Source organism: Gallinula chloropus (genome assembly GCF_964237585.1).
Source record: "Gallinula chloropus genome assembly, chromosome: 1".
NCBI classification, from domain to species: Eukaryota; Metazoa; Chordata; class Aves; order Gruiformes; family Rallidae; genus Gallinula; species Gallinula chloropus.
In genome coordinates this window covers 144,546,178-144,560,862 of record NC_140085.1, presented here as the reverse complement: position 1 = coordinate 144,560,862, position 14,685 = coordinate 144,546,178, and the positions used below count along the sequence as shown (strand labels likewise).

The 14,685-nt window shown below is 46.5% G+C and overlaps 1 protein-coding gene across 1 annotated transcript in view; it reads right to left on the bottom strand.

The window, feature by feature from the left end:
* Nucleotides 1–6,069, bottom strand: part of NPAS2 (neuronal PAS domain protein 2) — a 52,565-nt gene extending 46,496 nt beyond the window's left edge. Inside the window, exons 1-2 of the mRNA XM_084279427.1 lie at nt 6,023–6,069; nt 644–792 (exon numbers count right to left, since the gene is read on the bottom strand). Of these exons, the coding sequence (XP_084135553.1) occupies nt 644–792; nt 6,023–6,054 (181 nt within the window). The 5' untranslated portion in view covers nt 6,055–6,069. The remainder of the gene's footprint in view (nt 1–643; nt 793–6,022) is intronic.
* Between the last annotated feature and the right edge of the window lie 8,616 nt (nt 6,070–14,685).

Sequence of the window (14,685 nt, the reverse complement as noted above, 5' to 3'; positions counted from 1 at the left end):
TCCTTGCTGGGTGCATTTAAAAAAAACCAAAACCAACCCAAAAGCTCCTGGCTCTCTGAGGCCAAACTTTACTATTGCAACTGCATGCTGGGGAAATGTGATGTAGCTTCTGCTTGTACGCACCAGGTGAAGCACGTCAGCTATCTGTGGATGCAATTTGCTGAAGCTGACTTCAAAAATAGGGGGCACTTCTGGTCTGAGTTTTCTGTTCACTGTGGAAAATTGAGTCTGACACAGTCCACTGAGGAGAAGGGGGGCTGAACGGATTGCTTCCCTGCATTTTTCTGCAGAGAAGCTGGGGTGAAGGCGTTGGTCTTCTCCTCAGAATACTGAACATTTTCAGGAAGGAAATCTTCCCTCTGGCCCCAAATCTCAGGGCACTGCTGCCTGTCTTCCCTTGCTTCCTGACATTCACCCCCTTCTCTACCAGGTTGAGAGTCATCCTCAACTAAAAGGCAGACGAGGAGATGGATCTGGGCAGCACAGTGCCTGCAAAGGATCTTTTTTGATGAGACAGGGAAAAAAAAAAATATCCTTATGTTGGCACTTTTAGGCCCCTTGAGCCACTCTGATAATCACTGAAGGAAACATGATATTGTAGCAACCGTCTGGCAAGTGGGTGAAGAGCTGCAGTAAATCTTACCGTTGTGCTTCTGCAGAAAGCCAATGACTTTTTCCAGCACAGTAGTTTTGTCCATTTTGCGAGTGTTGCCTGGAAGCATGGAGCTGAGCTCTTTGATGAGAACATTGAACTGATCGCGCCTCTTCTTCTCAGACTTGTTACGCGAAGCCCTGTAGACGGGGGCAAAAAAACCCCCAAAAAAACAAAACAGATGAGCACACCAACAGGAAAATTCATCACGTTGCTCTTTTTTGGACTGTATACACTTAGCTTGCTGTGTGCCTCAGTGTGTGAAGGTTGATGCTGGCCTCCAACAAAGTTGCGGAGACAAGTAGGAAGTGATTGTTCCTACCTCCTGCTCTTGTCTTTGGGTCCCCTTTACAGTCCAATGGGGAGATGGACAGATGCTTGCCCCTCTGTCCTATCTCTGGACACTCTGGTCAAGCCTATCAGGTCAGCACTAAGGCGATAGGTGGAGGAACTCTGTCCATCTCCTAGGCCTGTGCAGGATCTTGAAAGTTCACACAGTCTAAGGAGGCACTCAGAGCAAGAAGAAACAGAACTACTGTGGCAACAGTAAAACCATCCATAAAGGAGAGGAGTGGGGACTGGTAAAAGTATAGGTCACACCCATCTGTGCAGACTTAACTGGAGTGAGGGACCCCAGTCCTGCAGTTCAGCCGTTGCTGGGGAGCTGGATTTACCTAGAGGGACCTGTCCACTTTGGCACAGGTCCTCTGGCCACCTCCAGGCTGGTTTACAGAGAGGAATCAGGCTGTTGTCTTCCACTCATTAAGATCAGAGACCCATGCAGAGGTTGCTGCAGCTCCCATCTAGTTCATATGTCACCTAGTTTGGTCTCTCCTCTGAGGTGACAAGAGCAAGTAGAGGGATGGCATCAACATGTGTCATCCCAGCATGGACTGAGTCTGAGGCTGGAATGTGCTCCCAGACCTGGGCACTCTGAAGTGCTAGCAGGGGTTCCCTGCTGGCCCTAATCTCTGTGTGACACTGGGAAGATCACTTGAGGTCATGGTGCCCCAACTCTAGGTGTAAAATGGGGACTCTGCATCTTTCTTTGACAGTCTTGTCTGTTTAGCTTGCAGATACCTCAGAGAGCCTGCTTCTGCTGCTGTGCTTGAAGAGCTCATAGGAAGAAATGACCTGATTTCATTTGGGGTGTTTTGGCACCATCATAATACTGTCATTAAGGTTGTTGACAAGCTTTTCAGCGTGTGGACTTTATTATTTTTTAAATGGTGTATCACCCTATACACAAGCAAGTGTTTCCTGAATTGTTCCCATGAATATGACAATCATTCTCCTAAGAGGGTATCACACGGACTTCTGTAGCCATGTGAAAACAGTGATAAATATAACCCAGAAAGTTTGCCTGCTCTTCTGAAAGGTCCTCAAGCAGGCAAGATTTGCCTTGTTAATTACATAAAGATCTAAAAATCTGGTTACGTGTAGACAGGAAAGAAAAGCCAAGAGGCCGGTTCTTGCTCTGAATTTCCCAGCAGCTCTGGATGCCCAAACCTGAAAACCAGAGCAAAATTGAGCCCAGCATCTATATTCCTCCCCAAGGACCAGGATGGCAAAAATACATTTTTCAGCAGAGAAATAAATCACTGCAGAGGCTTCTGCATGTTACTACTGACAGAGGGGTAATTTTTGTTTGTCTTACTCTCAACCCTGGACACACTTGGAGATGCACTGGATAGAAGCCAACACTTGATTATTTTACAGCTTTGAACACAAGAGATTGGGTGGATACTGCCTGACTGATTTCAGCCTGTTCTTGTTACGGTGCAAAAGGCTGTCAGAACAAGATGTGAAAAGCTCCAGCCTTATCCTATTTCTGCACAGTTCAAGGGGACGTTAAGAACATCAACATTTTACTTCCTCATAATTCAATCCTCAATTCATTTTAAGCTTAAAGGGTCTTGATATCCCTGAAAATAAAATAAACCACCAACCGTCTATAGGCAGCATTGCTTTTCAAATAAATAAATAAATAAATAAATAAATAAGAGGATGCCTTGACAGAAATAGAAAGTATCTATTTTTAACACTTGACATTTTATTCACAAAGGAAACATAAAAACTCCTCTAGTGGAAACAACTCTACCAAGATCTGAACTCTACAAAGATCTGAATTGATGATCACAGTAAAATCTTAAAGAGGAAAAAAATGAGAAATTGTCATGTCCCTCCCCAATTAGGTCATCTAAACTATCCTTGCACAGTTGTAAATGCTTTGTTCAGTCCAGTTTTACATGTCTTAAATAATGCAGTTTTCATCACTTCCTTTGGAAGAGTATTCCCTAGCCTTACTTACTTCACTGCTGGGGCATATCATTTACTGTAAGCCAAAACAGTCTCTGTCTTACTTCCATACTATTCATCCCGGTTCTCCTCCCTCCTCACTAGTCCAAAAAACCACCCCAGCATATCCAAGAGGAAGAAGGAGACATGGTATGAATAAAATCTGGACTTTTTGTGAATACAGCTAAAGGCAATGCAGGACAGCTTGATTTCAGAATGATCAATATTGCACATTTAAAATGTGTTTCAAATAGCCACTTTTATTCTCTTACGTATTTGCTGCTTGTTGTCTTAAAGACAGACTGATACTTGGTGACTAGTAAACACTGCACCATGAGAATAATTAGTGCCACCAAGGAAGAGCCAGGGATCTTGGCAAAATACTAATCACTTGGCCAGAGGAAGGCAGAGGGTGTGCAGGTGCCTCTCCTTTGGAGAGGATGGACCCCCCCCTGTCTGCATGGGTGGGGTGTCTGTGTAATACAAACTGTACATGCCTAATAAATTGCAGCAGACATTAAAAGATGTGTGTGTGTTAGTCACACTTCCGACTTGAAAAACAGCCTCTGGCTTGGGTCCATCCCCAAAGAGTTAGATCCAGAAAGTTCCAGTCTCACCACCTTGTTACTCAGACAATGTTACTCCTAGGAAGACAGGATCAGAGAGCTGGGCTTGTTCAGCCCAGAGAAGAGAAGGCTCCATCCAGAGAGACCTTATTGCAGCCTGACAGTACCTGAAGGGGCCTACAGACAAGATGGAGAGGGGCTGTTTATCAGGCAGTGCAGTGGCAGGACAAGGGGTGATGGCTTTAAACTGAAGGAGGGGAGATTTAGATTAGACATCAGGAAGAAATTCTTCCCTGTGAGGGTGGTGATGCCCTGGCCCAGGCTGCCCAGAGAAGCTGTGGCTGCCCCCTCCCTGGCAGTGTCATAGGCCAGGTTGGATGGGGCTTTGGGCACCCTGGTCTGGTGGGGGGTGTCCCTGCCCATGGCAGGGGAGTTGAAACTAGATTGGTTTTGAAGCCCCTTCCAAGCCAAACCAGCCAGTGGTTCTGTGTTTCAAGGTCAGGTTTGATGAAGCTCTGAGCAACCTGATGTAGTTAAAGGTGTCCCTGCTTACTGCAGGTGGTTGGAGTAGATGACCTTTAAAGGTCCCTTCCAACATAATGCATTCTATGATACTATGATTCAATGAAAGAAGAGAACAGTTTTCTTGGCTTTTTCACCCCACCTTGTGTTTCTCAGCACTGAGGGACCAAGTCATGACAGCAAATAGAAGAAATCAAAGAAAGTGTTTCACCTGCAGCCTGGGACAGATGAGAGTCCTCAGTTTCCAACACACAACAGAAAAATGATCAGCCTATGGCTTCTCCCAAGTTTGACTCTCTTGAAAGCTTTGGAAGAGACCCTGTAGCTTTTAAATTAATCTGAACAGTTTGAGTGCACTGTAGCAACTTTAGACCTTCATGAAGCCTCTTCTGATTTCAAACTGTATTTCAAATTTAGATAATTGAGATTTATTTCTAAAACGTACATTTCAAAATGTATTTAAATTACAATTTAAAGAAGCCATTTCCTTTTTTTTTTTTTTTTTTTTTGTTTTCAAAGTTATCATTTTTTTATCCACCTTGATAGAGGCCTGCCCCAGGGTATGACAAAATTTCCCTCCAGGAACAAATGGCATGAAAACCATACCAGATGGTGATGACAATCGTTGATAGTGGGGATACGTGTTATCCTATTTTTATCTCATATGGATTCATTTAAGCAGGTTTTTTTTTTAAAACAGTTAGCATACAAATATCTTGAAGATACCAAGCTGTAAGCAAGTGGCGATGCAAAGTGGGGTCCCCTATTCCCTGATCCCGGGGGGGCCTGATGGTTGGCAGAGCCACAAGCAGAGCTGTACTCCATGCTGTTCCCATCCGGGGTATCAAGCCCCCCATGAAGAGAAGCAGCAGCATGGCTCCAGGGTCTGGTGGACCCGTGGCCTCAGCTGATCACCCCTTGCAAACCTGAGGGGAGGCAGTGACATCAGCATTTTGCTCCTAGTATCAAAAGCAGGCTTTCTGCAGCCTGAGCATGCACACATTAAGAGGAGGGAGCAAAGGGGAATGGTTGAGCTCGGTTGCAGCCTGTGCTGACCTATATTGGTGAGAAAAAGCTGCGGGGAGGAAAAGAAGCAGGGAAGGAATCAAAAGAGATGAAACTGGATCAACTAGTTGTGCCTGGACTGGAAATACTCTCATTAGAGGGAACCAAGGGGAAAAATACGGGCAACCCACGGCTCCCGCTAAAGCAATTAAACTGCGGGCTGCAGTATTGATAACGTGTCCAGAAACAAACCCACAACCGTCCAATGCTTCCAAACAGCTTTTCTGCAGATGCCAGTCAGATCTGACAGTTGTTAAGAGTTATATTGCCATGGGTCTTCTGCCTTGAAATGCACCCTTCCCCTCCCCGCAGAGCGTTCGCAACAATTCCCCACCAGCCGGGACTTGATGATGTAGTGCAGAATGCATGTGAATAAAGGTTTGTGCCAGTTTAGGGCTGACACAGCACTTTTCACGGTCTTTCTCTGCTCTGAAGGCAACTTCTGGGGGTTTTCATTATTGTGAGATAGGCATTGCTGAATAAATGCCATCATAAAAGGGGAAAAAAACCCTTATTTTGTTCTTTTGCTTTTTGCAAAATGTTGTGTGGTTTGGTTTTGGGGTTTTTTTTGTAAAACCCCCGTATTTTTATACAGCCGGGAAGCTCAGATGATGTATTATAGCAGCAGGAGTACGTTGTTGGTTCTTCAGTTCTCGTGTTCTGCAGTAATGTGAAGAAAACGATCAATGCCTTCGCTTTTTTGACATTTTCCACAGGAAAAATTGCTATGTTATTTTCTTCTTACAGGGCAGCCAAGAATAGGAATCTGTGAGATGGCAGTTTTTCAAGTTGTGCTTGGCTGTATTTCACTCTTTCTCTCTTTGATTAATTGATTATGGATAAAACAGCTTCCGCAGCAACAAACAGTATCAAGCACATAACAAGTTAAACAGAGAGTTATAAAAGCAAAAGTGCTCACCTCTTTGCCCTGTCTTTCTCATCTTCATCCATTAGATTGTCTAAGCAGTTTTTTCTGTTGAAGGAATGTGAGAATCATTATGAAATGCCATTTTGTTAGCTCTGCTTGCAGGTTAATCTCAGAGTCACTCTATTTCATTTTAATAACAGAGTGATGATATCCAGGTCAGATAAATGTGTCAGCAGTGCTTTATGCCACAGTAGGAAACATCCATTGTGGATAATGTTAGTCCTGAGCGTCACGCTAGCCTCAGGGGCTCCAGCCGGGGATCAAGGCTCCCAGGCACAACATGGTGCACCAGCACAGTACAAACCCAGGTACTTCTCAGGGGATTTTTTGGTGTGGAGGTTACTTTCTGCAGACTTGAGGGCTGGATGAACCCTGCAGTCTAGCCCAAGTTGAAAAGGCATTTTCAGTATCCCCACGTTCCCCTAAAAAACGCTCCCCAGTGCAATAGCCAGCATCACTGACGCATCGGACTCCTCAGGTTGAGCTTCCTACTGGGAGGCTCTTCGTCCTCCTTGGTGAGCCCTGGCCCAAAACCCAAAGAGACAGTATAACTGTAATGAATTGTACCCCAAGTTCAAAGTGTCCTCATAAATCCCAGTGCCTCAGCCAAACCATGACACCGCCCCTTGCCCCCCCCCCCCCCCCCCCCCCCATTTCTCAGATAGCCAGCAATGACTGACAGACTGCCTGCCTGCTGGCACCAGCACCGAGCGTGGGGACTGCGCCATCCCAGTCACTCTTTCTGCTGGTCCTCACCAAAACATGACCTCCTGTCAGGTTTATAGTCCAATTGCTCCAGCAAAGAAGAAAGTACTCTGAGCACAAGATGTGTTTAGAAAGTAAAAGGGTAAATTTGTGTAGGCAAGGCGAAAAGAAAAGCAGAAGAGCAGCCTGGCTGAAGGCTGAGATCCTCAGGAACACTTGTCACCAGATCACTGCCTTTCTCAGCTTTGCTCCGTGGCCTTGTGAGAAAGCGATGCTTGGGTCATAACCGCTTCAGCCCGAGGAGGAAGCCTTGTGCTGCTGCTGCAGCCTCTCACGGCGCCTCGTGCCCATGGTGGGCACAAAAGCCGTGTGCTGCTGCATCCTGCACAAATATGTTCCAAAGAGGCAGCACAATGCTGCTACAAACCCCGGACATTGTCAAAGGGTCGGTTTTCAAAGCAGGGGTGTGATGACAAGCCGTGATAACACTCGTTTCCAGAAATCAAGGTTTCTCATTTAATGAGTCCTCAACATCTAAGACATGAATAAAATTGGAGAGGGAAAGGAGGGAAGTTAATTGCTATGCATTATTTAAGCCCGTGGTACTTTCCACATATGAGTCACACGTACATTTGTCTGTTTAAAGAACATTTTATGACAAAAATCCCAACCACCAAACAGGAGTGAGAACTTTTTTGATAGTAACAACGGTGAATAGACTCCCTCCTTCCGCTACTAGTCCTCTTACAGAAATACTCCACCTGCTCATTACCCAGCAGTTAGCTAAGAACATGAAACTACCCTGTAATGTTTTATCAAATATAAGAGTAATGAGGAGTTAAAACCACAGGTCACTGATCGGAGGGTAAAGCTGCTACTTCATGTCGTTCCGCTCTTTGATGGAGCAGCATAAATAGGAAATATGAAGGCCGAGGGACTGGCTTTTTCAGTTGTAACTGGCAAATGTAAGTGGCTGAATTCTATTATACAGAACAAAAGAGCAAACAATACCATGTAGGTTTTTAATGGGTTTTTTTTTTTCAGAAATCTATTTGGTCTTGAAAAACAGCCAAGTCAACCATATCCCAATCCACATTTTAGGCTATGAAAATTTATAGACCCAGTTAAATTTTATTTACCAATACTTCACAAGTACTTCAGGTAGTTATTTGCCCAATCCCGGAATCAGACCACTAGCCTAATATGTGTGTTTTCAAATAAATCAGGCTATAATGTAGTAGCAAAATCCAGTGGGTTTCATTGTTATTCGCTCACTTATTGTAACCAAAATGTTCACCTATGCGACTCAAGAATAATGAAAGCATTGGGACTATGGCAAGGATTAGCATTCACGATGTTGCCATGTTTCCTTGCTAGACCTTGGCTCAAAACGCTCCATTGCGTGCGTCTCTGGTCAATCTTGGGCATGACAAGCAAAACGGGGCAGTGTTAGCAGAAGAAGTCGCTGTCTCTGAATCCCTGAAGGTCTTCCTCTGCTACACCACAAGGCCTCCTCTGGTTGTAGCAGATTCCCAGTAGAAAGCAGGAATATGGGGACAAGAGCTCCGTGTAGCTCTGAGGAAAGACTGGGGGTGGATGGGAGAGTCAGTGTTAATGCTGTTCAGTCCCGGATGTTTTGGAGGAGCACAATGTACCTAATGGAAAGGAGCTTCCTCCAGCTGTACCCTATAAACCATCAAGGAGTTACGCTGCTGGGAAGCCTCTACCATTATTTTGAGAGAGCAACAGGTCTGACTGGTCTGTTCTGCCAAGGATTTGGCTAGATCTGTAAAGCAATTCGTGGCCAGCTTCCAGTAAACAAGGTTTCTCACTGACTGACATGAAATTCTGGACCTGCTGTGCTGTTGCTAGTGTTAGACAATATCTAATTGTCATTTTGCTTCTGTTTGCTCACACAGCAAAATCTCCAGAGCATTGTAAGCACTGCTAACAGCGTTTGCCAGTACATATGTACCGTATGAAATTAAAACCGTTCCCAATAAAATAGATACAGCAGAGTATACGACTGTTGCAAACTGGTACTGCCATCCCCCTCCTGAGCCACACCAGATGCTGGCTTACACCTGGAGGAGAAACCCATGGCATGAAGCTTAGACATGCACTTAGTGCAACCTGCTTGTTTTACATTCCTAGTCCTTCAGCTAGGAGGGTCCCAAATAGCGAGCTGGAAATCTACTCTCACATCCCCATCAGTGTTTGGTTTAGGAGGCAATTCTGATTCGTTATGATGACAAAGGTGATCAGTAATTGAAAAGAGAAGACAAAAACCAAGCTGCAAAAGGATTTCTCAAAATTTGAACAATCCTTTCAAGCTAGCAAAGAGAATTTGGAAACCCAAGGGCAACACCACCACATGATATAACTCGATGATGGAGAATTTAGCAGTGACTGTCACATTTGGACCTTCTTTAATATCATCATTATCTACAACGAGTGAAGAAAGTATCACTGAAAAAGATGGGAACCGCTTGGGATAGGGTGGAGAAAGCTCACACACTCCCATCCCAAGGGCACTCAGACCCACAGAAAGACACATATCCACGAGCAGGGAAGAGTGGCATTTTGGAAACAAAAGACTGTTTAAACTGTTAACCATGTACCCCCCAGCTTAGTTATCAGATGGAGAATTGTAGCACAAACATCCACCCCCCAACACATTCATTCATACAATGAATAGTTGCTTGGGAAAGAAGTAATTCAGGCAGAGTGCCAGCTCGCTCCAGGGACTCTCCAGAAGAAAGGTTGCACATGTTTATTTTGATACAGTCTATTCCCAGTAGACACAGAGCTTGCATTATAAAATTCATCTGGCACTGATCACCTTATCCTGCACTGGAAACATGTTTCTTAGCGACTTAAACTACCACTCTTCTGTATCACTGAGGTTGGTTTCTCTCCTTCCTGTCCTGCTGCTCACCAGGATATGCTATAAAATGACTGGCACTCAATTGTAAGTAAGCTGTCGATTTCACACTAAGCTGCGAGGTGGCCAGCTCATCTCAGTTCCCATAAATCAGCCTGGCATTTAACAAGAATTTCTAACCATATTCATTTAAGTCAGCTGAATTAAATCAGAGACAGAAATCTCCATTTGAGGTCCTGGGATGAGCCTGGGGAAGCCTGGTGAGAAACCAAGGTGCTTGTGTTCGTCCAGCCCTACACTGGGCAGCAGTGGGGGATGACAGAGTTTTTCCTCCCCTTCCATCTCCAGCATGGTGGGGTATTGCCCTCTACCACCCCAAAGGCCTGTTTGGGCTATTCAGCTACTTGTGTAGGTCATGCTCAGTCCTGGGGAGAGTGGTACTGCCTGCCATACCCTGGTGTTGCTTCCCATCCACTACAGGTGTACCTGAGCCTTCCCTCCGACCTCACCCTCAGACCGCTCCGGATGCTGGTACAATACCACCATCCTAAGCAAAGATGATGATATTGCACTTGGAGAAAATTCCTCTCATAGGCAGGGGATGGGAAAGGGTTGTGTGGGAAACTGGGATGCTGGAAGAAATGTCTTGAACTAACTTCTGACCCCAGGATAGACCAACGGTTAACCCTGTGAGGAGGGAAGAGCAACAGAGGGGAGGGTAGACATGCCCCTGTTCCTTCCAGATGCATCTCTCAGCCTCTAGTGCCCATCTCTGCTGATAGACCATCTTACATCTGCAAGATGCTGAGCCCTGTCAAAACAGGGAGTCACCCTCTGGTTCCCTCCTCGAAGGGGAGGGAGGAGGCTGTTAAGGATGAGCTCCCTCTGTGTTTCAAAGGAGGCATGTGGGTGGGTCCGGTGGTTCCAGATTTAAAGGCCATATCCACCCATGTGCCTAGGAAGGGAAAGCAAGCAATAGTATCCTGTCCACAGAGAGTAGGATCCAGGACACAGCAAGAGGGGCCCATAGGGGAGTTGGGGGGGGGATGACAGTTTCTAGCCACCCACTAGCACAGAGGACAGTGCAGCTTGGGTCACTGTGCTGGTACTGCTGCAACGTTCCCTGCTTGGGGACAATGAAAAAGGTCTGATGGGCACTGTGGACAATAGCATTGTCCCATGGGTGCACTCACCCATGCTGGTGAGCACTGCTGTGGTTCGGCACTGGCAGCTGTTCCCCCTTCTTCTCAGCTAAGGCAGAGCTCTAAAATGAAGTAATACACACAAACAAATAGAGTATTTCCCTTCCAAGCCTTGCTGGGGGGCAAAGGGAAAGATCAGTAAATGGGAAGTGGCAGGAAAGGTCAAGGGGTGACAGACAAGAAGAGACATTCTAACTATTTTCGATGCCTTATTCCATGTTTCTCTGATGTGGATGAAGCACTCAAATATCCCACCATGAGGGCTATGGCACAAACACACACAGGAAGCATTTGTATAAAGGAAAATCATCAACAGATTTATACTAACTTAACTGTGCCTCTCCACCCTTGTTCTTCTGATATGAACTGTTACAAGAACATGCTGGAGACAATAACTAGATACAGAGTGATCCAACCCATAGCAATCAAGATGTAAACAGAGTAGCTTTAAGAAAACTTAAGATAGGAAAAAAATCTCTTTCCTGATATTGCTATTTGGAAAGGGACTGTGACTTTTTGGTGGGACAACAGCAGTCTGCAGTTACCACAGGTCATGTAATGTGGCAATTATATGGGAATTGCTGGTTTTGTGAGTAAAGGAAAAGTCCAGTAGCATAGTAAGTCTCCAGCTTTACAGTTCAGACTGCTTTTGCCTGACTGTGCATCGTAGTCTTCATGCTTCCAGTAGTTTACTATGTTTTGTTTACACTAGGAAAGAGGTTGTTTAGAGGTTTCATAGAATCACAGAATGCTTTGGGTTAGAAGCCCATCTAGTTCCAACCCCCCTGCCATGGGCAGGGACAACCTCCATTGGACCAGGTTGCCCAAAGCCTCATCCAACCTGGCCTTAAACACTGCCAGGGATGGTGCTTCCAGAACCTCTCTGGGCAGCCTGCTCCAGGGCCTCACCACCCTCATAGTGAAGAATTTCTTCCTAACATCTAACCTAAACCTACCCTCTTTCAGCTTAAAGCCATTACCCGTTGTCCTGTCACTACACTCCCTGATGAACGATGAGCAGTCCTTCCCGCACTTTCCTGTAGGGCCTCTTTAAATAGATCATAATTAAGTCTCCCCAGAGCCTTCTCTTCTCCAGGCTGAACAAGCCCAACTCTTGCAGACTGTCTTCATATGGGAGGTGCTCCAGTCCCTGATTATCTTTGTGGCCTTCCTCTGGACTCGCTCCAACAACTCTATGTCTTTCCTGTACTGGGGACCCCAGAGCTGGACACAGTACTCCAGGTGAGTCTCACCATAGCAGAGGGGCAGAATCACCTCCCTTGACCTGTTTGCCATGCTGTTCTTGATGCAGCCCAGGACACAGTTGGCCTTCTGAGCTGCTAGAGCATGCTGTTGAGCTTGTCATCGATCAACAAATCAGTCAGTTCCAAAAAAAGAAAAGAAAAATTTTTTTTAGAAAATATTGGACTTCATGAACCTCATGGGCACCTCCATGTTTCATACACATATGTGCAATGAAGATTTAGGCAGTTAATGGGCTTAAAGCAACACAGATGTTAAAAAAAAATATCCAAATGCAGACAATTAAAATGATGGAATTTGACATAAATTAACGCTCCACTCTTGTGAACTGGGGATGGCAGGGAGGTGTTCTCAGGTAATTCAGCTGAGTATCATGGTATTATGATCACAGAATCACAGAATCACAAGGTTGGAAGAGACCTTTGAAGATGATTGAGTCCAACCATTCCCATCCTATGCTAAAGCAAATGATGAAGAGAAGTAAAGGCTCAGAACACATTCTGGGTTTATTTATATTATTCCTCTTTAGTGGGAACAAGTATTCTTTTCTGTAGGTCAGAAATGTTGCTCCTATTGCTGTGTGCTACTTGACAGCTTCCCCCCCTCCATCTCCCCTGGTGCCGGTTGAATTTTAGGGTGAGTTGCCTGCAAACCTTTTATGGATGTGGTATAATTCCTATCAGTGGAAGTCAGGAGTGAGATGGCTGACGTCAGCAGCGCTGTGATGGAGCGTGGCCAGGGTAAGTGAGAGGCGCCTTTTATCTCCAGCTTACGAGCAGCGCGTGAAGTTTGTGCCGCGCTTGGGATCTCTGATGAAGATCAGTGCATGCACGCTCGTTATCCTCCTTCTTCCCCTTGTTATTATTACTGAATGACTCAAGCCATTCAGACTTCAGTGAACAGGCTAAGTGAATCCCCGGGTTCAACTGCTGCTCTGCTCTCCCCTCGCACGGCTGGAAACAGAAAGGCAAACAAATTAAACTAACATTAATCAGCAAAGACTGCCATCTGTGTAACTCGGAGCACTTCTCCGCGTGCCCGGCCCCTTCCAGCAATGCTAAACAGGATTAGCCTTCCGTGGGCGGACGGGGAAAGTAGGTCAGTTTGGTAACATCTCTGCGTGCGATGACGGGAGGAGGATGTGACTGCAATGGTCTGCTGGCAGCCCTCTCGCCTTCTGAACGTGCCGCGGCCGTGAGGCACCTGGGCCTGCCACGGGGTGCGCGAGGCGGCCCGGATCCCCGCGTCATCCCTGCGGGGTGACACCTGCCGCTGGGAGAAGCAGAGGCCTTGCAGAGCACAGCTGGTGCGTGCTGGGGTTGATGGGCGCATTTCAGCAGGGAAACTGAGGCACGGGGCCGCTTCAGGATTAGTCACTACTAGTCTGTGCCCCGCCAAACATTTGCCAAAGCTCTGTGTGAGCGGAGTGACAAGGGATGGTAAATCATCCACCGGAGCTACTGTCTTTCTGCGTGGACTCTACTGGATGCGTAGGGTTGATGCCAGGAAAGCCAAAGCTCACCTAGTGTTGACACTGGCAGGGCACATCAAGAGAAGCAAGAAGAGCTTCAGTGGCTACACCTGTAGCCAAAGGTTGAACAAGGAAAATATGGGATTGCTGCAGCATTGGGGGTGGCTGGGAAGGTGAATTAGTGACGACAAATATGGGTAAGGCTGAGATGCTCATGCCTTCACCTGCGAGGTCTCCCAAGACCCTGTGCTGGAGGCAGGGTTCAGCGAGGACCAGAAGGACCAGCAGCCAGTGAAGGTCAACTTAGGGAACTTGAGGGAATTTGACCCACACAAGTCTATGGTGCCTCATAACCTGCCTCTGTGGGTGCTGGCAGAGTTGGTGGTGTACTTGCTATGTTGATCATCTTTCAGAGGTTGTGGAGACAGGGTAGGTCCCTTATGGCTGGAGAAAGGCAAATGTTGCCTTCAAAAAAGGCCAGAAGGGTAATCCAGGGAGCAACAGGCCAGTCAGCCTCACTTCAGCCCCTGGGAAAGCATGCAGAGTCCTCTTGGCGCGCACGTCTGGACATACAAAGGAGAAGGTGATCAGGAACAATCAGCATGGAATTACCAAGAGTAACCTGACTGCCTGCTATGATGAAATGACAGCATCTGTGGATGGGGAGAGAGCAGTGGATGTTATTTATGTAAGCTTCATGCTCAAAGGCAGGGCTGTTGTCATGGTGGGGACCCAGAGAGGCTGGAGGAAAGAGCTGTCAAGAACCTCATGAAATTCAATGGGGACAACTGCCAAGTCCTGAATGTGGGAATGGAGAGGCCTCGGCTCTGATGCAAGCTGGAGGTGGATTGACCAGGGAGCAGCTCTGCAGTTAAGGCCCTAGGAAGCCTGTCAGGCAGCAGGCAGCATGCTGTCCCTGAGCTGGTGGTATGCATTGGTGAGGATGGCCAACAGCACCCTGGGCTGCATGGACTGCACAGCTTGCTCAGGGGAAGGGATTATCCCACTTGACTTGGCATTTGTTAGACCACATCTAGGGTAGAGTGTCTGGTTTTGGGCCCACCAGCACAGAAAAGATACACGTTTAACTGGAAGAAGCTCAGCAGTGAACACTTCCTGCCTCTCCCCC